Raw genomic sequence first — 22,410 nt, forward strand, 5'->3', positions numbered from 1 at the left:
GCACCACACCTACTAATTACTCATCCTGTTGTGATGATACTGGTTGACTCACAATGACAGTACACCACTGTGTTGTGCCACACTGCAACAACGAGCGTTTATCCGTTGGCATTGACTTGTAGGGGAACTAAGCTGTTTACATGGAAATAAATTTCACTGAGAACTGTGTTGATGTGCAGATGAGCAGCTTACGTAGTGGTCAGTCTACATTGGGAAAGGGGCTTTCCTTGGAGCAGCATCTCAAAAAGAAACTTTAACATACAATTTCTGAGATTAAGTATTTATTTGAAATGAACTGATAGTAATGGAATCTGATTACCAAGGGGCAGTTCTTAGGTTACAGTCACCATGTGGAAGCTGTTAGGAATGCTTCAGCAAAAATATAGCTCTGCGGGACCAACACAGCATGTGGAAGCAATGGATCATGTTGATCACCCACATATTATTGGTTAACACAAGAACTGCATATTCTTGGTTGTTCTTGGGGCTGGCACAGAAAATCTATCCGTAATCAGAGCAAGCTGTTTTACATATTACTGCTGCCTATGGAGCTAACCCATTCATAATTGTTCCCTGTGGTTTCAAGGCATAAGCCTGCCCTAAATCTCAGATCTTTCAGATTTTTAAAAAATGAAAAGGGGGGCGGGGGACCAACACTGATAATTGACGTCTCAAATTAACATTTAGCATTTCCACTCCCCAGAATTTAAAAAAAGTTTTTTTTTATTTGCACATTATTGCTCATAAGATTTATGTTAACGGGCAAAACGAAAACCCAAGCCCTACCCTGTTTTAAATCCCAGTTAAAATGTCAGAATACTAACTTCAAATGTAGTTTACTGTCCAATCCATAATCAAATAGGCACCAGATAGACAGATTTAATCAAGGTATAGTTTGATATGGACTGGTATAGGCTGGCACTACATTATCTAAGCATACTGAATGCATTAACTTTGATAGAACCTACTTCCAAGTACATATCCATAGCTTCAAAACACAGATATACATAATTCATGAATACTGTGGTTTGGGCTATTCTCTGGTTGTACACATGATGTGCCATCCTCTCCTGTCTGCCTCAGCACCATCTAATAAACCCCACCTAAGGCTGAATTCATGCATGTATATTTATCACTTTGTGACTGCAACATTAAGGAATGTCTTGCATGCATGAAACAGCCACCAATGAATAAATGTCAAAGGAGGGTGGATATACCTATGGAAATCAGGGCTAAGTACCATATCCACAACACTGGCATTTTACCTTGTTAGTATCACTTTACTTTCTTTGGTGTCACTTTGCTAATATTTCTTGAGACACAGGCCAGCTGGTACCGGCTGCATCAGAATGCTTGTTAGGACAACTTCTCAGGTGTTCTACTTTGTCTTTGTAAATGCATGTGAGATGAAACTGATACTAAAAGCATCTCATAATTGCTAAAACATGTTAAAAGTTAACCTGGCAATCTTACCCTGTCCCTCACAAATTATTTAGACCTCAATCTCTTTCATTTCAGTAGGACATTTCCAAATTGTGCACCTAGTATCAGGATACAAGGCTACAATCCTAAGCGCAAATATTTATTAAAGTTACGCCTTTTTAACTTTTGTAATCCTACGCACACTGTCCTAGGAGTAAGGCCTACCCAACACAATGCAACTAAAGACCAGACTAGATTTGATGTTAATTGTGTGAATGCAGTCAAAGTGCATAAAATAATAACAATAATAGTGTAAACAGCAGCTGGGGATAGCACTGATATGCATCAGGTCCACAGTGGGTGAAGACACTGTCTTGATGCAACTGAGGAGGATTTTAGGATGACAGGAAGGGAAGGGTTAACCTATCCCCAGCCACTGAACAACCCATGCACCAGGGAGGGTGTTTGTGGCTTCTGTTTGTTTATTTTTAAGTGCATTCATTACATGCATGCAATTAACATCATGTCTAGTTTGGTGCTTCCTCCTGAATCACCATAGATGGAATTGTGTTGTAACTTAATTTATTTCAGAAGTGTTATACACATGGTTCACTGTCTCTTTCCTTGAAAACAATGGAATTTAAGTGCTTTATTTTGCCTTGATGCTCTATCCACCTGCAGATTAGTTTTAAATTAGTTAACTCAACCACATTTTTTCTGCTTCGTTTAAGAAAGTTTTTACCGTCGTTCTCCTTAATTCAACACTCGCCCACCCACACCCCTACCTATTCCTCTGCCTTTTTGTCTTTAAAAATAATAATTCAAAGTCCTACACTGAAAACAAGGCTTAGTTCATTAATAAGAATTTAGTCAGAAATGAAACATTAGCTAAATCTACTTTCTCATTGTAAATATATTTTATTTAAATTAAAAATGCTTATTAATGCTATTGATTCATACATGTGCAATAATACTTCATAAAGTAATATTACTTGAATTTAGGAATGTAGAATTGCAGCTTGCTGGCCATAGGGCATCTCCAATCTTTCCTCAGCCAACACTTTTACAAAAATTAAAGCTGTTTCCCACCTCCCACCTTTGCCATAGTACTTCGTCATTCTAACCAAACATTAAAAGGAGGAAGAGAGATGGATTCTGACTTGAAAGTCACCTCTATCAGAAGCTAGGACAAGAGTGTGCAGTTAAGTGCCATGGCAAAAGCCAAGAGAGATGAAGAGAGAATGAAAGGGCGCAACTGGAATTTAAAAAAATCAGTAAAGTGCCACAATTATTGTAATGTTCTATTCCTTTGATCCAAAGAATTTACTCAGCTGTCAATGTGCAATACAATTTGGCTTGCAATGGAATATAGTTGCACAATTGAACAGAACAAACTCCTGTTAGATGGTGGTGGTGTTTTTCTTCCTTTCTTTCCTGAATACATCTACAGGAATTTATTGATGCCATTCCACAAGAACATTCCTCAAGCTCTTTGGATGTTGACCAGTTCCTAGATCCACAAGGGGGCAGAAGGATCACAAATTGTTCTGGTGCTTGCCTCCATTTCATCTCGCTCCGATTTAAATCATGCCTCTGCTCTCCGGGTCTCCTTCCTCCAGCCCGGCCATGGCATTTGATCTGGAGATCATGAAAAGTTTCTCTTTATTTGTGTACTGTCTTTGCACTTTCAAAGGCCGCTGCTCCGTTTGTTCTTTGCTGGGACCCTCAGAGGGGTCAGATTCCCCACTGGGGATCGCTTCACAGTCCTGGGTTTTATGGGCTGGGGTGTTGGCAACAGATTCCAAGGAGGTGCCTGTCTCCTCCAATGGGGTGTAGCCCTTATTGCTTCTGTGTTGATCACACTGAGAGCTCTGAGAATCTCTCCTGTCCACAGGTGGCGTCGGAGGGGGAGAGTCCCCCAGATCGAGGGATTTGGAGTAGCTGGAAGATGAAGCTTTTACTAAAAGACTGGACTCGAGGTCTGTGCTACTGTCCAGAGTCTGAGAGGGTTCTGGGGAGAAGGATCTCCGGGCATCAGGGAGGCAGCTTGTGCTCTGGCGTCTAAGGACCAATTTGCGCTTGCCTGCCCTGGGCAGCATCGTATACCCTTGCCCCGTGTCTAGGTAGCTGCTCCTGAGATCTTTCAGGCTGAGCTCCACATCTCCCCGTGGAATCTCCCTAGCCCCTCGTTCCCCCAGCGGCCTCCGCCAGCCGCCACGCTCTCCCTCCGCCGCCTCCCCCTGAGCCACAGGCAGCAAAGTGAAAGTGCTGAGCGAGGAACCCACAATGGAACTGGCTGTGCTATGCTGGTCCCAGCCATCTGGGGGGCTACAAGGTGGGCTACGAGCAGTTCTGGCCAAGGCAGCTCTCTCCCGATAGATGCTGTACACAGCCTCAGCCAAGCTGGGCGGCTGCGGCTGCCTAGAAGAGAAAGAGGAGGAGCGTGGCGAGGAAACCAAGTCTGGAGGAGACAGAGGGGCACCCACGGGTGGGTGCCAGCTGCCCTTGGCTAGCACACCTGCAGCCCCCAGGGCTTCCGCAGGGCCACTGCCGGGTTTCAGCTCCAGCCCTCGAGGTTGCACGTAGTTGATGAAGCCGTTGATAGGAACTGGGGCGACAGGAGCTGAGGGCGCCCCATCCTTGGTCCGAAGGCTATGTGCATCGATGACAGTGGAGTACAGGTCCCTCAAGTTGATTATCTTTGTCTTTTTGTCCCGGTTCTCGTGGAGCACTGCATTGGCACAGATAAAGAGGAAGATTCCAATGCCCATGATGAGAGGCCCGAGCACCTTGAGCTTGTCCGAATGCAAATACCGCGAGAAAAGCTGGAAGAGGAAGCTTGTGGAAGTGGAGGAGGACAAGGGGGCAGGTGGAGAAGGAGCGACACCCTTCTTGCTGCTCGCAAAGGAGGCGTTGGCTCCCAAGCCTTCTGAGTGAGATTCGCCCGGGTCTTCCGTCTGGTTCCTGGAGCGGCTTTTGGCGGCAGTCCCATGTGCTGGCAAAAACTGGCTGTCCCCAGTGCTCCCTGCCCGGTAAAGAGGCTTGGGCCAGTAGCCTACTACCGCCAAGGCAATTCCCACGAGAAGCACCAGGATGCCACAAAGAGCAATGAGGCCGGAGATGGAGCACAGCTTGAGCTTGCCCTTCACCACCACCACGTCGTTCTTGCGTTTCTTTTTGGCTTTGCGCTTGTGCTTTGGGACTTGGCTCTGAGGCCGCAGGGGATCCTGTTTTCTGGCTGAGATCCTCAAGAGGCCTCCAGTGGCGATCATGGCTGGCTACCCTGGGCACTGTTCCCTACAGATACTCCGGCTCCTACAGGAAAACGGGGAATAGAAACAAAAAAAGATCGTGAGAGCCTGGGGACGATCCAGATTGCAAAGCCGCCCACACGGCATAGTCCCTTTAAGACTGCAAATTACATTTCACATTCATTTATTAAATCTGCTCAGTCACTAGTGACTAATCACTCTGACACAAGGACGTGTGTGCGAGACGGAGGCAGGTCTACAACAGCCCGTCAATTGCTGTTAACGCTAACCACAAAAATAGCCACTCAGACACAACCCACTTGCCAAACTGACTACTTGGCCTTAATGTCGCTATCTGTGCATTTGCTGAACAGTAGCAGGGCACTTAATTTGCAGAGCATAAATTAATAAAAGGTTGATTAAGGCCCTGTATACATTTGCAAACAAAAGAAAAGGGGAGAAAAGATGAGAGGGAGTTGTTGGGCTAGTGAAAGGGAATCTCTTCTTGCTGACAGCAAAGCTGGCAAAGCAGCCTTAACTGAATTCCACATGATGTTTTAGAGCAGTGCTGCATGGATCGGGTGCAAACTGTTGTTTGGGACATAGGGAGACAGTGTGCTCTTGCTAGGGTTGTATTTGCTTTGAAAGAACAAGTGTGCCATCTGCGGGTGCTTTCGAACCTGCCATTGTCTTTGGGTGTGCAGGTGAGAATCTTTTATCAGCTTTGACTGATTTACCAGTTACATCCATATCCAGAGAAAGCAAATCTACCCTTGGTTACACATGCCTTAGTTACATCCAAACATGGCTATTATAATGTTTTGTAAGCGGGTCTCCCTTTAAAGATGCTTCAGAAACTGCAGCCGATGCTAAATGTGTTCATGACGATGCTGGCCACTGCTCAGTGATCAGAACAGAGGATGCCAATTTTTGTATAAGCTTCACTGGCTGCCTATCTGTTTTTGATCCCAATTTTTAGTGCTGTTATTGACCTTTAAAGGTTGCTAACAGCCCAGTGCCTGACAGATTGCCTTCACTCATACTGAACTGCCCATGCCCTTCAATGAGCTCCAGAAACCCTGCTCTCAGGTCTGCCGCCACTGGCCATATGCTTGGCAGGTGTCAGGTGCAGGGTCTTTTCAGTGGTGGCTCAGCAACTGTGGAATTCTTTCCATGGGGACATCTGGCAAACCCCTTCTTTTCTCACTATTAGGTAGCTAGACAAGGCATTTGCTTTTGGAGTTTATTTAGTTTTTCTTGCCTTTATTGGTTGGGTGCTGCTGCTATTGTTTAGCACCAGTTTTGTGATTAATGTATTACTGTTAAATTAACTTGCTCAGGTTATTTGCTTTTTATGTGTTAAACACAGGTTTGAATGCATGCATGTGGAAAAGCAGTCTATGAACAACCAAAATATATAACTATACTTAACTACAAAATATATGACATCTTATACACACACACTAACCTGAGGTAAGTCCCCTTGAACTCAACGGGGCTTACCTCTCAGCAGATACATATAGGACCACACTGTTAATAAAGAGTCTACCCTAGAACTCTGTTTCCCCACTAGGCCACACATGGCATGCTCTTAACTAGCTTTCACTTAATCTCCACCCTGGCAAGAATCCAACTCCATAGCATGCCAGTGCGAATGTTCCTTCATTTTGTCCTGCACAAAATGTTTGCTGATGGTCCTTCCCTCTTCCCCCAACTTCTGCTCAACTACTATAAAGGTAGAAGGTAGCCCCAATATCCCATACCCTGTCCGTCAGCTGGGGTGAGTTTTAAATTGACTTCACTCTAGAGAGCAGGCTTTCATTTGTCCTCTGCTGTCATAGAAGTATTGCCTTGGGCAAGCAGACCTAAAACTTATCCCTGGTCACCTGACCCAATAATACCCCCTGCCTTTACTTTCTCAGTAGGTGAAGTTCAGAGAATCAAAGGTGCTGTACACCTTCACAAACACTCTCAAGAACTGTTGTGCTGAACAACTGGGTGGTGGCCGCGCAGGGGGCGGAGATGCAGCTGGAACAAAAACTGGGAACCTGTGGCCCTCCAGATCTTGCTGAACTACAATGCTCATTGTTGGCTGTGCTGACTGGAGCTGAAGATGGGAGGAATCCAACATCATCTGAAAGGCTAGAGAGTTCCCATTCTAGAGCCAAAGTTTATTTTAGTGGTTGTGTGTTTGTTTTCATCCTGGACCTGCAGGTTTGTAGAAGCCCTCCAAACTCCTGCAGATTTACTGCCATTGGCTCTGCATGAATCAATACAAAACATGTTTGCATCTATATTTCATGAACTGAGAAACTGGGATGGATTCAACACAAAGAGGTCCGTGGTTCAGCAGGGATTTTGGTTTCTTCTTTAACACACAGGTGGGCAATATGTGCCGTCACACAGTCCCAGCCTCATTTTATGTAGCCTCCAACACCTTCTCAAGCTGTCCCATTTTCTACCCCATCAGAGTCACATCCTTCCTGTTCATTTCCTCCTTGTTTGTTCTGGGTTCTCCAATTGCTCCTGTCCCCCATTTCCTCTGTAGTTTCAGAGCATGAAATGCCAAGTATTTTATTTGATAAGAACGAATTGATACTTCATGTCTGTTAATCTCCACACCAATCCCTCCTCATTTCTGATGTAGACTAAAAATTAGGCTGCAGGCTGGCTCCACCCTACAAATAATAGGGTGTCCTTATAAATATGCAAATATTTCATTGGAAGGTTGTACTCTAAGTAATCCCCAAACTTCACTTGCGAGCTTTTGCCTATTTCACCTCTCTCCTAAATCTAGTCAGGACTACTGAAGCCAAAAGAACAGGTCTAAGAATAATGGGCCAGCCTGAGGGTGCACCCGTTTATTTGTACACATGGAAATCAGGAGTAGGGGCAAAATCCTGATTTCCTTCTACCATCCTGCATTCACGGGCTTAACCATCTACTCCAGATGCACACTCATAGAGCCAGGTGGAAGAAAGCACTCACTCTAGAATGGAGCTTTTGTCCTTGTTTTGCAGACTGTACTTTCCTGAATGAATACCCTGTGGGTAAAGTGTGGGAGGTTTGTTGAAAATGGATGCATCAGCTGATTATGAAAGGGTTAGGTTGAGCTGCATTATAAAGAGAATCCAAAACAAAACCTTACACTGAGCTACCAATAGTAGTTTACAGAGACAACTCGGTTATGCTTTAAAGTTCCTTATACAGCACTTTCTTGCCTCTTAAGATAAAATAATAAGGAAATGCATCCCATCTTGGTTAAGGGTAGGAAAGGAAGCCTGATGTGGCCTTAATCACACCACGAGTGACTGTTTGGCTTTCATAATCTGTACTGTTTCATTATGAATGTGGAGGCTCCTGTTTTGTTATAGGAGTCGCTAAGCTGTTTATGAGCCTCAGGGCATCTTCTTTGAATGAGGCCAAAAGGTTACATTACACAAGGGACTTAGGTATGGTGATCTACCATGCAAAAGAAAAATGCATTTCCAGTAGAAAACGTTGGAAACGATACTAGAAAGGCAACTTGAATTGTCTTATTTAGGTCACTGGGCATGCATGTATTTATTGCACTGAACAGACTGTGTGCTTTTATAAAACTAGAATGTGAAATTTAGCTGTCAATGTACAAAGGAAATAATCAAATTCTAGCATCGTTAGAAATGTTTCTTTGAAGCAACTCCTTCTGAATCTATTTTGTTTTACTACCTAGACAAATCCTCCTTTATGCTTAAGGTGTGAGGATATCCTCTGGACATCTGCCTGATTGGAATCATGTATGATGTTCAAGGTAACTGGTTATGTAACACCAGTGAATTTTCAGCCCATCAATGTGAGAATGTGATGGAAACAGAAAGATTCTGTGCTAAACCTGATTTAAAATGAGATGGAGCACTACTTTGAATCACCAGGGGGGAACAAATCATGTTCTTGTGTTGACAAAGTAGCCTGAAATAATTTGCAAGGTTTTTATTTACATGAAATTGGGGTTCATAGTCTGAGCATTCAAATAATGAAGCAACACCTGTGTATTCAACAGGACAGTCTGAAAATACTAAAGAATTCCTTACTTTCCCCAGAATGTCCAAAATAGATTATAAGAACGATAAAAGCAATCAGTTCAACATGCTGCCTAAAGTTAAATCCTTTGCCTTGAAATCTGGTTAAGTCAGCATCCTAGATAATCTTATTTCCTTCATCAGCTAAACCTCCCCATTTCCCAAATATCCCCAGATTCAGCAATTTTCTGATTCATTTCAACTCCACACATTTTCTAACAAAAACATTCCTAGTCCTTACACTGCACCTTAAAGTAATTAAACAGCCAGTTTAACAGTTTAACCTTCCCTCCTCTTCTCTGGTATGATTTGACTATTATAGAGTGTAGATTGATGGGGGGGGGGAGATACTTCATTAATAGGGCTTGATTAAATCTCCATGTGTGCATGCTTCAGCTTCTGATGCAATGAAAAAAAATCACCATACAGTACTATGACAAAGATCCGCATTAACTTAGCTGGGGAAACACATGCTAAATGATGTTTGCAAAACAGTATTAGAAGAGCATAACAGAATGAGTCCTGCAATTGGGTTTCCTAAAAAGAAAGCTTCTGTTAGTAATTATTATGCTATGGAGAAATAGCCCAAATTCTGGAAGAATTCAGGACTTAGAGAACACTCAGATATATATCCCAATGTTATCTATACCAGCTAATAGTTCCGTTAACCAAATTCGAGATCTTCACTATTTCCCAGGCTTTCAGCTGTATTTCAAGTCTATAAGACAGATGAACATCTTGAGATAAATAAGCGAATTACGCCACTTGCTCTGCTATTCTCTCTGGCATAAATGAAAATACACTCCATTTGGGTAAATAACCCTGACCTGCACAAATTAGCTGCTCGCCCTTGGGAAAGAGTTAGCTGCTTGCAGCGAGAGTTTAAACATTATTGGGTCCCTGGGAGGGTGGGCTGCCTCAGGGACAGAGGCTAATGAAACATTTGTGGTTGACATACCTGGGGCTTTGTTGTCCTACATCGTGTCATTAGCAAAGTTGCCAGTCCCTACGGGGGGAAGAGAGAGTTTTCGAGCGACGCTGTTGACAATCTCTGCATGAGGGGCAGCCAGCCTGGCTGCGGATCGGAGGGCTAAAAAAGCTGGCAGCGAAAAAGACGCTTGCACCGGAGAGTCAGCGAATAAGAGCAGCCCACCCTTTCAACTTTCCGGATTTAAAACTCACTCCTGGAGCAAATCCATCCAAGGTGCTTTCAGCCTGAAAGGGGGTCACCTGCGCGGCTGCGCCCATTTGTGAGACCATTTTAGCCGGGCACCTCATTTCATAACCTTCAAAGCGCCAGGCTCGCTCTCTCGCTCGCTCTCTGTGTCCCTCCCCACCCCCACCCCACTTTTCAGGAAGGGGATGAAATCACAAAGTGATGTTCCTGGATCTCCACAAAGACAGGATAGTGCAGAGAAGGGACCGAGAGAGATCTTGGCGGAGCCCCATTGCTACAGCCCAGCCTTTTGGGGAGAAGGGAGGAGGACGAGGTGGGGGTGCTGCTGCTGCTGCTGAGGATCCCCGGGTGAGTTTACGGTTCAAAATGGCAGCATTTTGTAAGCGGGGAAGCTCCATCTCTTTTCTCTTACCGGGGAGAATCGCGGGGCGTGGGAGCCGCAGGCAAGTTCCTCGGAGCCCAGAGAGAAACCATGGAGAAACTTTGCAGCAGGGCGAGTGGACACCTCGGACGGAAAGCGAAGCAACCCCCCGGAGCCCCCCCTCCGACGCCGACGCCCCTTCGGGCTCATGGGTACAGATCCCGGTTAGAAGAGGAGCCGCGATTGTATGGCTATGGGCAGCCGCCGGGGATCCACGGAAGCCAGCGGCCGCGGCACCGAGCAGTTCCTGCGGCCAAGTGCGCCTCCCGCTCCCTCCGGCATCCTGCCCGGCTTCCGACGGGGGTCGCCCTGCGCTCGCTCCGCGACGCTGCTCCGGGCGCCGCTTCTTGTTGTGGTTGCTGCCGCCGCCGCCGCCGCGGGAAGCCGCTCGCCTCTCCTGCCCGACGGAGCTGCTGCTGCTGCTGCTGCTGCCACCGGCGCTGATTCGACGCTGCCGCTGCCGCCGCCGCCGCTGCCGGCCGGACTCGCTGCTGTTGCTAGGAAACCGGAGCCATGACACAGGGAAATTGCGGCAGGATGGCAATGATCTCCTCGTCGCTGCTCGAGGAGGGACCAGACCCTCGCCGCCTCCCCCGCCTCCTTCTCCTCCTCCCACGTGTCCTAGTTGCCGCCGCCCCCCCGCCCATGACCCCCGGCTGCGAGGAAAGGGGCTGAGCGGCGGGGAGGAAAGGGAAAGGGACCCGCTCGCTGGCCTCCCAAGAGCCGTCGAGGGGACGGGGGGCGAGGGGGAGGCACTTCTCTCAACTCAGCCCGCCCCCATCCCACCCACTCGCCTGGATCTACGACCACCAGCCAGTTTTGGGATCTCTTGTCTGTCGCCTGCAAGCTTACGTCGATTTCTTCCTTTGCACCCCGCTTCATTTGCCCAGCCCACCTCGACACCCCACCCCACCCAACACACACCTGCTTCTTGGGTTGCAGTGTTCAAGCAGGTTATTCAGGAATAGTTTCATTTGAGCAGGTGTTTCTGCTGCTCCAAAGTAGATTTGTTGTGACTTACAGTCTGGAAATGATATTCTTATTCTTATTATTAAGAAGTTGGGTTTCACTTTAATGCTGCATGGTCTTTTTGTGCATTGCTCTTTTTGTTGTTGTTAACATTTTTGTTCTGTGAGCCATGCTGAAGATGTTTGGGAGAGGGCAGGCTGTAAACGTTGAAAATAGTCTTCTTACGTGACTGTGCTTTCTTTATGAATGTGTTTTATGAATAGATACATATTAGCCTTACCATAGTTTTCTTCAAGAACATGTGTTGTTTTTATTCAAAAAATAAACAAACCATTTTGGGTTAAACCTTTGTAAAAGAAAGCTGAAAAGCTTGACATCAAGTACACACAATCTCTCTCACACACCATAGCCGTACATTTTGTACGGCCTATTTTAGGTTGTAAAAACAATAGAAGCTTGTGGAGAAAGAAAGTATTTTAAGGTACAACAAAACTGTTTTTCTGCAACCTAAATTGTTACACACTGTGGGGCTTGGGTGTGGTGTGTGTGTGTGTGTGTAAGAGATGCGCTCTCTCGCACACACTTTCTTCTGCAAAAAATAAGTGCCTTGTGACACCTTAAGGGCTTATCACAAATTTGTTACAGCATGTGCTTCCATGGGATAGAGTCCGCTTCATGAAATGCATGAAGTTATCTGATGAAAAGGGCCCTGGTCCATGAAATCTTATGCCACAATACATTTATGTTAGTCTTCAAGGTTTCTCAAGACACTGCTTTTTGTTTTTTGCAAGTAACTAACATTGCTATCTCTCTGTTAATTTGGGGTGCAAACCTAAACACACGTATTATTAAGTAATCCCCATTGAATATAGTGGGACATACATTCAGGTAAACATGTAGTTCACCTGGTTTACGGGCCTGGTGACGGACCAGTTCAAAAAATAAATAAAATTTGAAATCAGTGTGATTTCTCTCTCTCAAATCTTGCACGTTGTTAAAAAGACAAGGGAATACTTCGGCAAGTATTACTTGGTTCTGAAAAGGGCTCCAGACTTTTAGAGAAATTTGATTATCTTGTGTCTTTCTTCACTTTTCAACCTTTAGGGGATGGCCATCTCTCCTTTAAAAACTCAAATTATCTGCCTTGTGCTGTGTGAAACCCTGTCTGATGTTATCACTTTTCCTTCTGATAAGCAGAGCATTATGACCAGTTTATCAGGGAGAGAGTGCAAACAGCCCTGGCTCCCATTTGCGCTGCTCTCCAAAGAGCACTTTCAATTCCTTGGGCAGTAAGTAGCCATTACCAGATATGAGAACAAACCTCGCAGAGGAGGCTAAAGGACCCTGGGTTTCCTGCACCTGCTACAGACAATGTTGAAATTAAAAGACATGCTGGCACTGCTGTTATCTACTGGATGCAAGGTGTGTGCATTGCATTTTCCCGAGGGGGAAAAATTCTGATTGAATCCCAGCAGCAGCTGTGTATCAATGGCAGGGGGCGAAATGCGGGAGAAACTCTGAAAAGGTAAGGGATAAGAAAACAGCAGCTGAAGGGACGGTGAAGGCACTTGCTATAAATACTGTGTCTAAGGGCCCCAAGGCTTCCTTGTAGGTAGGGAAAATGAACTTAGGCAGATAAGGAAGAAAACAAATAAGGTAGCTGTGTGATTGTTCTGTATAATACAGTTGTATTCAGAATATGTAAATTCCCACAAAGTATACTACAACATATCTAAGAGAATATCAAGCTAAGATACTGAAATAAAACCCTTTCATTTTATAGCAGTTGGGGAGCAGTGGAGAGCTCTATTCTTTCCTATCCCCCCAAAACTTGCAGATTAGTATTTTATCAGGCTTTTAGCTAACCAGCATTTGTGCATTGGAAAATTGTAGCTGTAGTCGTATTGATGATCCCTTCTGCAATGGCTAGAGGATTTATCAAATAAGATATGGTATTAACAGTGAGGCTATTGGCTGAACTAACTGCAGTTTTATTAGTGTAACCACATCTTTGCATCTGAATGATTGTATATTCTGCATGGTTTGATGGCATAGGATAGTTCGTGTGGAAAAAAAAAAATCGACAGAATGAGGCCTAACTAGACAATCTGCCTTTAAAGCAAGGTGATCCATACTATTATTTTGAAGGATGGGCTTTCTGAAAATGGGAGCGCGGCAGCATCTAGCCTTTTGTAAAGCTGGAGACATTCTGGCCCCTAATCAAACAGCTTTTCCTTTCCCTGTTCTGCTTAGTGCCTTGTGAAGCTTGCTTCTAAGTATGCTGTGCCAATTCAATCCCAGGTGCCTGTAGATAAGGGCATATTAGAACTATGGAACTCAACAATGGGTGGAAGAACTGAAAAATGAGTTTAAATGTGACTTTCCTATTTTTTTATATGTAGGCTGCACTCTTGCACACACTCACTTGGTGGAAAGTCCCACTGAACTCAGCAGGGCTTGCTTCTGAGTAGATGTGTGAATATGAGAAGATGCAATTGGTTCAGGATAACTGCCAATAAGTTAAATCAAAGCCTTTTCTTAAAGGTGAATTTTGAGAAAGGATTTTAAGAAAGAGGTGACAAATAAGGTGTTCGGAGAGGAAGTTCCCAGTATATTCATTTTAGATATAATGGGTTATTTGCAAGCGGAACTTTGTTTGCTCTTCTGCCCCTAAATCTCCCCCAAATCTGCTCTAGTCATCCAGCCCACAAGAGCTGACATTGTTAGGGGCTGCAGAGAGCTGGAAGGGACAGGAGGGAGATAGGAAGTTCAGTTCAGTCGACAAACGTTCTTTGTGCCGCTGCAGGGCTGCTGGATTCAGCCAGGGCTTTTTTCAGCCAGAACTTACCCAAACTCAGCTCTGGCACCTCTCAGGTGGGCGCTATTGCCATTCTAAGAGAACCAGGGAGGTGTTTGTGGTGAGCTCCAGCACCACTTTTAATAGAAAAATAGCACTGGATATAGCCCATAAATTTCAAGCTGAAATCCTATACACACTTACCTGAGAGTAAGTCCCTTTGGAGCTTCTTCTGAGTAGATATAGATAGGAGTGCCACTGTAAGATATATCCAGCTGTATGCCTTTCAAATTTAATTTGTGGGTTATCTTGGGGGAAATGCCAAGCGGTCAATGTGTGCGTGAAATGTGTCTTACGCATCAGTGTGTTGTATTAAAGCTGAATATTTACTTTTAAACATGATGAATCAAACACATCTTTGATCTGTTTCATTGAACGTGAATCCTGTGACTTACATTATTTTTTAAAAATTGCTTTGTTTCCAGCAATAGCAGCAGGGTACCGGAAGAAACTGGAAGCATCTGTTTCCACAGGAGACTTCCATCACATCAATAATTCAGCCTGGCCAGGCATTCCCTTAAGACCTCCTGACTTTGAGAGAGAAGTGCCTTCAGAGGTTTAAGGGGAAGAGGAACCTCTTGCATATCAGTGATATTTTTACCTTTAGAGTGAAGTTTAGACCAAACCAATGGATGTGTAAGCAGCTGAACATTTGACTTCTATCTTTGCTTTCCAAATACTGTACATGAGTTTGCTTAAGTGACTTTTCTTGTACAGAAATAGTTCTGATCATACCAAGTCAAGGGTATGTCAGTTCAGGTGCTGGTTAAAATGAAAATGTCATCAACAGATAAGACACATTAGGAATCTGAACACAGCAGGCTTTGATTGTACTCTGCAAGGAAATCAATGGTGCAATCACAGATCAGATTTTTGATAGCAAGTTCCCAATGTTGGTAATATACATCATGACACCCCCCCCCCCAATAACTTTACTTTATCTTTTGATTACACATTTGCTGCTCGAATTCCTTATGCCATGGCTTGCAGGGAATGGCAGAAGGTGTAAGGGGCTGATTTACTTTTTGGTTGCTGTGATTTGCTGAATTAACCTCTACTGACAATGTTAGCAGTGTTGTGTGCATTGTTTACATTTATATCACATTTATATCAAAATATATAAAAGAGAGTTCAATGTGAATAAAAGTGTAACATATCTAAAGACAAAGTATATGGTGAAATTGAATGTTTTTATTATGGTAAAGGAGAATTCATGTGTGTCAGAATTAAAAATTGGCCATCAAATATGTGGAAGTTTGCATGTTTTACTGAAGATAATCACTTACAGCATTATTCAGGTTATAGACAAAACTATGTGTATTATCAAAACAATACATGCTGAGGTTTTGCATAGGTTTAAGAACCTGTCTGCACATTACTTTTTGTGTTTACATGAATTGATACCGCCCTCAAATGTTTTCTCACACACATACAAGGGTAAATCTGTTGGCAGTAAGTTACAATTGTTGGCAGTTACATAATGAAAAGTGACGCACAATTGCAACAGTTAAGAGTTGACAAATAACTAGGTTTGTCCAAGTCACTCATTATATTTGTACATTATTAGAAACTGGGACAATTGGTGTAAAACTGCCTTCCAGTCTCTCCCATGATGAGTAATTTCATGTTCAGGCAGATATTAGTTACTCCGAAGCAACACCAGGTCAGTTTTGTGATAGCCAGAAGGAAGGTTTTCTTAGATACCCTTTTGCTACTTTTCCCTACCTGAACAATTTCTCTGAAGTATTCAAGCAGCAGCTCTGTTTTTATCAAGTGGAAAGTGCCTCCATGCATTGCTGCAATCCAAGAGCAGATCCTTTGGGGTGGAATTACAATACTGAAGAACTCCTTCAGCCTCACTCTCTGCTTGTTTATTTGGAAGTAAGCCCTACTGAATTGAACAGGTTTACTACCAAGTAATGGTGCAATCCAAGCCCAAGATCCAACAGGATGAGAGCATTTGAATTTGGCACATCTTGGGCTTTCATCCAAGATGAGCCGCAAGTAAACCAGCATAAATTTCTCACTCCAGCTCAGCCTGAATTCAATTGGCATAACTTACCGGTAAACTGGTGTAAGTTATGCTGAGGGATGCGGGTGGCAATGTGGTGTAAACCACTGAGCCTTGGGATTACTGATTGGAAGGTTGGCAGTTCGACTGCCTGCAACAGGATGAGCTCCCGTTGCTCGGTCCCAGTTCCTACCAACCTAGCAGTTCGAAAGCACATCAAAGTGCAAGTAGATAAATAGGTCCTGGTGCGGCAAGAAGGTAAACAACATTTCGGTGCACTGCTCTGGTTTCACCAGAAGCAGCTTAGTCATGCTGGCCACATGACCCAGAAAAACTGCAGATAAACGTTGGCTCCCTTGACCAGTAAAACGAGATGAGTACTGCAACCCCAGAGTCATCTGCGACTGGACTTAACTATCAGGGGTCCTTTACCTTTTAAATCATGCTTCTTTAAGTCCCCCCAAAAGGGACCTTCCAGGGAGTGGCAGCGGTAGACAGGGCAAGCAGAGGTTTCCAAGTGTTCCAGATCTTGTTTTTCTGGGTTGTATCCCAGTCCCCAAAACTCTGTCTCAAGAGCAGCCCCTCCTAGAGACTTCCAAACGAAATTTGGAGTAGGGTTAATTATAATGGCTTGCTATAGTTAGGATTGTTCTGCCTTTGGGCATAGAATTACAGCCTTAAGTGCATCATGTGTTTTTGTACTTTGTCCACTTTGTCATACTGTTTCATGTGCAAGGCCATGTTGCAGACAAACGGATGCAAGAAAATGTAGTTTATCCTATTGGCTTCTGTAACCAATTTCTTCATCACAAGTGCACTGAGTTTTAATGTGATGAAAGAGGGTTTTTTTTCCAGGAAGCTTTTAGTCAATAGATCAAGATCCAATGTCATTGTAAGTAAAAAGTGGAATATGGCTGGAGAAGCAATTTCAGTATGCCTACTAAGAAATTGTGGCAAGGGTATTTAAAAAGTGCAAGTCCCTGAATGCTGACTGTAACTCAAGGCAAGACCTTCAAAGTCTTTCAGTTGTATGTGATGGCAGATGTAGGAGCTTTGAACAGTCATTCTAAAGCCTTTAGCAGGGCTGTCATACAGCCAAAATCTCTCGGGGGCTAATGTCAGTCTATGCATTACAAAATAGCCGTAATATCCTGTCAAGAAAATGAGTGGAATTTCATTATTTTGTTATTCTGAGATTGCATTGTGTTCATTTTTGTCTACAAGCCAGGTTTCAGAACTGTGTTTTTCTTAGCAATACACTGCTTTTATATCATTTTATAAAGCTCCCAAGTGATACCATCAATACAGGGCCATAGTTAATTTGAAAGTACCTGAAATCAGCACACTTAGCACCAGGCTCATTCTGAAAGAAACGTCTCCTTGGCTGCCTAGGGCAGTATTGATATAGTTTTAAAAGGCAAGCATGACCCTATGAAGGATGAGTGGCATCTTTAGATCAGGGATGGAGAACCTGTGGTCCTCCAGATGTTGGACTCCAACTCCCATCAGCCCCAGCCAGCATTGCCAATGGTGACAAATGATAGGCTTGTAGCCCAGCAACATCTGGGGGGCTATAGGACAGCAACCCCCCCTCCTTAGATTCACTTCAGGCTTCCACTTCTCTTACTGGACTGGTATTAGGTGCAAATACTCCTGTTTTCGTATCTGTCAATGTCCTTGTTCCTGCTCTTTTCATTCTCCTCTGTTGTGGAGCTGTCATGGGACTATAGGAAGCTGTTCCTATGTCTGCCTGGCTAAGTAACATATTCTTCACCCTGTTCTGGTATTCTGTGTGTGCAATTTCCCTCAAGCGATTTCCCCTTCTCACTGGATCCTGCTTGGGAGCAGCTTTCTTTTCTCTCAATGTAAATGTCGGCATCTATTTCACATCCTGCACTTTTATAATCTTCAAGTTCTTTGGACAGACTTCTCAACAGCATGCTCATACAGTAGCTGTGATCGTTTTGTTGAATTAAAGTCAGAATTCAACTCTGATGACCAGTTCTCAATATAATAGCAACTTAACTAAAATCAAAGGAAGAAACAACAAATTGAAGACAAACTCTTATGTCTCTCTCTGTGTGTGTTTATGTCCAGAAATGCCATAGGAATACATAGGGAATATTCCTTTAGGAGGAAGTGAAATAGGCGAGCAGCATCAGGGTGGTTAAATCCTACATGTTCTGTTTGACATCTTGTACATATCACTAAAACCACAATATGCATCCTAAGGACATCTTTCACATGGGGTCACTGGTTGGTTGGAAATGAGATATGAGTTTTCAAGTTCATATGCTTCAAGAAGAGTCCTGCTTTAGGCAGATCTAACCATCCATTTCTTCATTGTTTTACTAGCGTTAGCAAAAGCAAGGTCAAATAAACAAGACAGAGATTTTTTGACACTAAACAAGACCCCAGTCTCTTTTCTGACCTTAAAAAAGATGGTGGAAAGTATTCTGTGGACATCAATTACCTTTAGAAAGATAAATATTGGATTCTGCTAGTAGAAAATGTTTGTGCCTACAAAATATGGATCAGAGGTTACTTGCATCATTGCTGTTGATGCTAGAATATTTTAAAACTGTCTCTTTTACTGAATTTTGTTTACAGAGGCAAGCGTGTCTAAAGAAAGCCATCATGCCGGTGGGCATATGCAGAAGAGAAACATTGCTTCGTGTGTGCTTCCTGCAGTTCCTAAAGTGAAAACCTTTACACCTAGTTCATGCCTCATTGTGCATGGCATTTTAGAAGAAAAATGACGCTTTTCATTTTTCCTAGTTCCAAAAAAAGTGTTTTATTTTATTACAAGACCTGCTTAAGGGTAAATAACATTTTATTGCTTATGCATGACTGGAAAGGTGAAGATTACACCCTCGATCTGATTTTTAAAAACAAGTCATTGAAAATATTGTTATGAATTATGTGAGGCAAACTCCCCATATTGTCTATGTTCAGTGAAGGGTCAGAATTTGAGCAAACTCATAAACTCCCGAATTTAGCAAGAGCTGGGAGTAGCAGCAGCCAACTTTCTCATGAGGCCAGCCAGCTGATGGTGGGTCACTGAAGAAACAATGGTGCTGATGGTCAGTCATTAGCCCCTCAGTGGAAGTCATCAAGCAGGCAGCAGGCTTTGCCAGGCATAGAGGGAGGTTGCCAGGGTAATGGGGTTTGATGTCACCACGGGAAATGTGGGCTCCCTTTTACAACAGAGATTTTTGGGAGCAGGAGCTTCTGGGAAGAAGGAGCAGGAAGCGGGGAGAACTTCACGCAGGGACTGAAGGGCAGCAGCCATACTGGTTGGCTGGAGCAGGCTGTTACTGAAAGGGGGGTGGCACTTCTGAATCCCATGCTGCACTGCTGGGAAGGACAAGCCCCTCTTGGGAAGTCAATGCTGTGAACTCTCCATAAACTCAGGTATAAATATGTGACAATAAACAATATTTCTTAAATGCACTAGACACCATGCCTTGATTTCTCAACAGAAACACAACCCTGGTTAGGCACCAAGACTCTTGAAATCGCTTCTACCGCTCGGCAGAGATTGGGGTGGCTTGTAACAATATTGAAGTGAATTCAGTCAAATGGAGAGCATCAGGATCACCTCCCTTTCACATTACTTGAGTTGTGTAAAGAAAATGTCGAAGTAGGGACATTCAGTAATCCGCATGCATTACCTTATTTATATGTTGGACAGTTTCAATTGCTCTGCTCTGCTCTGCCTAAAATGACACTGGCACATAGCCCAAATTGAACCTAACAGATTGCTCAGTTAAAAATGTAACCACTGGCTTGTCTGCTCATAATAAGAGGATTTATTAATCTGTGACAAATACAATTGGTTTGAACTTTTTTTTTTAGTGGGAGGACATTAACAGCATTAAAAATTGGAAATCACTTAGGCATATGAACACAATGAAGCAGGGTAAAGATGAAGGAGGAATTAGAACACTAGAGCTGCTTTCAGTAGAATGTTGTATCACAAACTTCAAAGAAAATCAAAATTGCACAAACTATAGTCTTCGACTACTTTGGTGGAATCCAATAATATAGAAAGCACTGGTTTAGTCTGAGAGTTAATTGCCAGCAATATACCGGTACATGGTGTGACAAACTAGACATATTGGGTTTTGTCTGACTAGGTCTTACTCTGAGTAGATCTATTGAAATCAATGGACAAAAATATGAGGTAGGTGTGTGCGTGCACATGTGCTTGCATGCAATTTGGGGGAGGAGGAATGTGATCTGATAGGGGCTATATTATTTGAGGAATTAATTTGTCTCCATATCATATTCCTAAATAAAATTCCCCTGAAGCTGCTTACCCAATAGGAGGTTGGGTGATAACATCAGGGTCCTTTGCAAGGCAGGGGGAGCTTTTAATAAAAATTGACATGGGTAAGAGGCTTATTTCTTCCTAACGCTGTAATCTCAATACATAAAATAAAATTTATCTACACAAATAGCTGCTGCTAACACTTCAAATCGTCATAACATACCTGAGAAAATAAATATGTTACCAGGACCATTCATAATTTTATCACACATTATCCTCTTCTTCCTAAGATGCTAACCCTTTCTTCTTTTAAAAACAATAGCTACAATAAACCACTAGGCAGCTTTTGCCAACCCAGTGCCCTTCAGATGTTTTGGACTACAATTCCCATTAGCTCCTGCCACCATGGCCATTGTAGCTGTAGTCGAAAGTTGTAGGGCAGTAGGCTGGCACAGGCTCATTTAAGGTGAATCAAAAAGGGGCTAACTGGATATCTGAGACGAGGACTCTGCAGGCAAAATTCAGACTCTATCCACTAGACCACACTGGCTGTCCCATGGGCCTTTGGGGTAGGATGGACTGCAAATAATATGCTGGTGCAAAACTAAAAGCAGGTGGCAGTTTTATTGCTTTAAGTTGCCATGGTTAATATAGTTTTGGGATTGTGGGTGGAGAGTCCTTTAGGACAGCCTGTCTTGCAATAAAAGGGGATTTGTTTTATTTTTAGGAAACAAAGCACGTATTGTGGTATTAGAAGTTTTGGTGACAGTAAATTACAAAGATTTCAATGCCATGTTCTGACTAAATACTTTGTCATTAGGAAAAATATGTTCAACATTAGCAAAGAAGTGATTTAACAGTTGGAGACATGTGTTTTCAAAACACCTGGAATCATTTAGGATTTGATGCTGGCTAGCGTTGTAAATGTAAGGAACAAAAAACTGTTCTCATTTACATTTGTGGAAAACTGGACAGTTGCTTTGAAGTGAAAGTGACAAAACTGAAATAAGTATTTGAGCAGCGAGTAAGGAGAGGACCTGCATATTGCAAGGTGAATCTTTGTGTTGTTCAGCAAAGAAACAAATCAGACAGAATTATGTAGGAGTTGGGAGCTTCACCCCTTCCTGGTTCTCAACCAAGTGCTAAACAGGACAGGTGCTTCCATATGCTTACCCTCCTCCTGTGGAGTCAAGCACTTTGGTGGTGGTGCAGAAGCTCCTGTTCAGCTTGCCATCTCCTCTGTTCCTGTGGCCCAGGGGAAGCGGTGTGAATGTGTGTCTGTGAAAGAGAGAGCTGACCAGGAACCTAGACAGCTGGTGTGGGTCAGGGATGTCCAAATCAAGTGGCACTTCAGGGTCACTGGCAAGGTGGAGATGTGCTGGGGATCCTGCTCCTTATCCGATGAGAATTCAGGTTCCAGTGTTGGGCAAGGCCAACCTCTGACCCTTATATGGCATAAAATTCAGGTTTGTGCTCAAAGACACCAGTGTGGCATGGGCTGAATGTTTTGCTGCCTTTGGTAACCCATGGGGGGGGGGCAGAAGATGTATTGCTACCTGTTCTGGCAGTTTTGCAACTTGTTCCACTTTATTTTTGTTCAATAGAATTCAATGGGTGCTACTGACAGCCATGCCTAGTCTTCGCCCAGAAGCCAGGTCTACCCAAGCCTCACTGCCTCTCACTCACCTGACGTACCAGAAATGCTATACCTGTTCTAGTCATGTTTATTTGGAGCATTTACTTTTCATACACCCATCCCTGAAAAATTCCATGTGCTAATCTACTAAATTATTTTCTTCATTACAACTGGCAATGGTCATTCTGATGTGCTTGGCATTTCGTATACGTATTCCATGGGTGTTAGGTATGTAAAGTCTGATTCATCACCAAATTACTCAGCACTTTATCAAAAGCTTTGGCCATTATGCTAAAGTGGGGACGGTGGATCAGGATACAGAAGTGACTCACATA

At 43.6% G+C, this 22,410-nt stretch overlaps 1 protein-coding gene and 1 long non-coding RNA gene across 3 annotated transcripts; one reads left to right on the forward strand and one right to left on the reverse strand.

The window, feature by feature from the left end:
* Positions 1-259: 259 nt before the first annotated feature.
* TMEM200C (transmembrane protein 200C) lies at positions 260-11,306 on the reverse strand. Of its 2 annotated transcripts, none has more exons than XM_083449850.1 (2): positions 9,690-11,306; positions 260-4,737 (listed from the first exon to the last, which is right to left on the reverse strand). In XM_083449850.1, the coding sequence occupies exon 2, from the start codon at positions 4,692-4,694 to the stop codon at positions 3,003-3,005; it is 1,692 nt and encodes a 563-aa protein (XP_083305976.1). In that variant the 5' UTR covers positions 4,695-4,737; positions 9,690-11,306; the 3' UTR covers positions 260-3,002. The 2 variants fall into 2 exon arrangements, with proteins under 2 accessions (XP_083305976.1, XP_083305975.1); XM_083449849.1 differs by having other exon boundaries at positions 10,321-10,461.
* Positions 11,307-18,636: 7,330 nt separating this feature from the next.
* Positions 18,637-20,001, forward strand: LOC310681795. The gene is made up of 2 exons (XR_014513628.1): positions 18,637-18,987; positions 19,649-20,001. It is a non-coding gene; the product is annotated as an uncharacterized lncRNA (long non-coding RNA).
* Positions 20,002-22,410: the final 2,409 nt, after the last annotated feature.

Source organism: Podarcis tiliguerta (assembly GCF_965153285.1).
Source record: "Podarcis tiliguerta genome assembly, chromosome: 7".
NCBI classification, from domain to species: domain Eukaryota; kingdom Metazoa; phylum Chordata; class Lepidosauria; order Squamata; family Lacertidae; genus Podarcis; species Podarcis tiliguerta.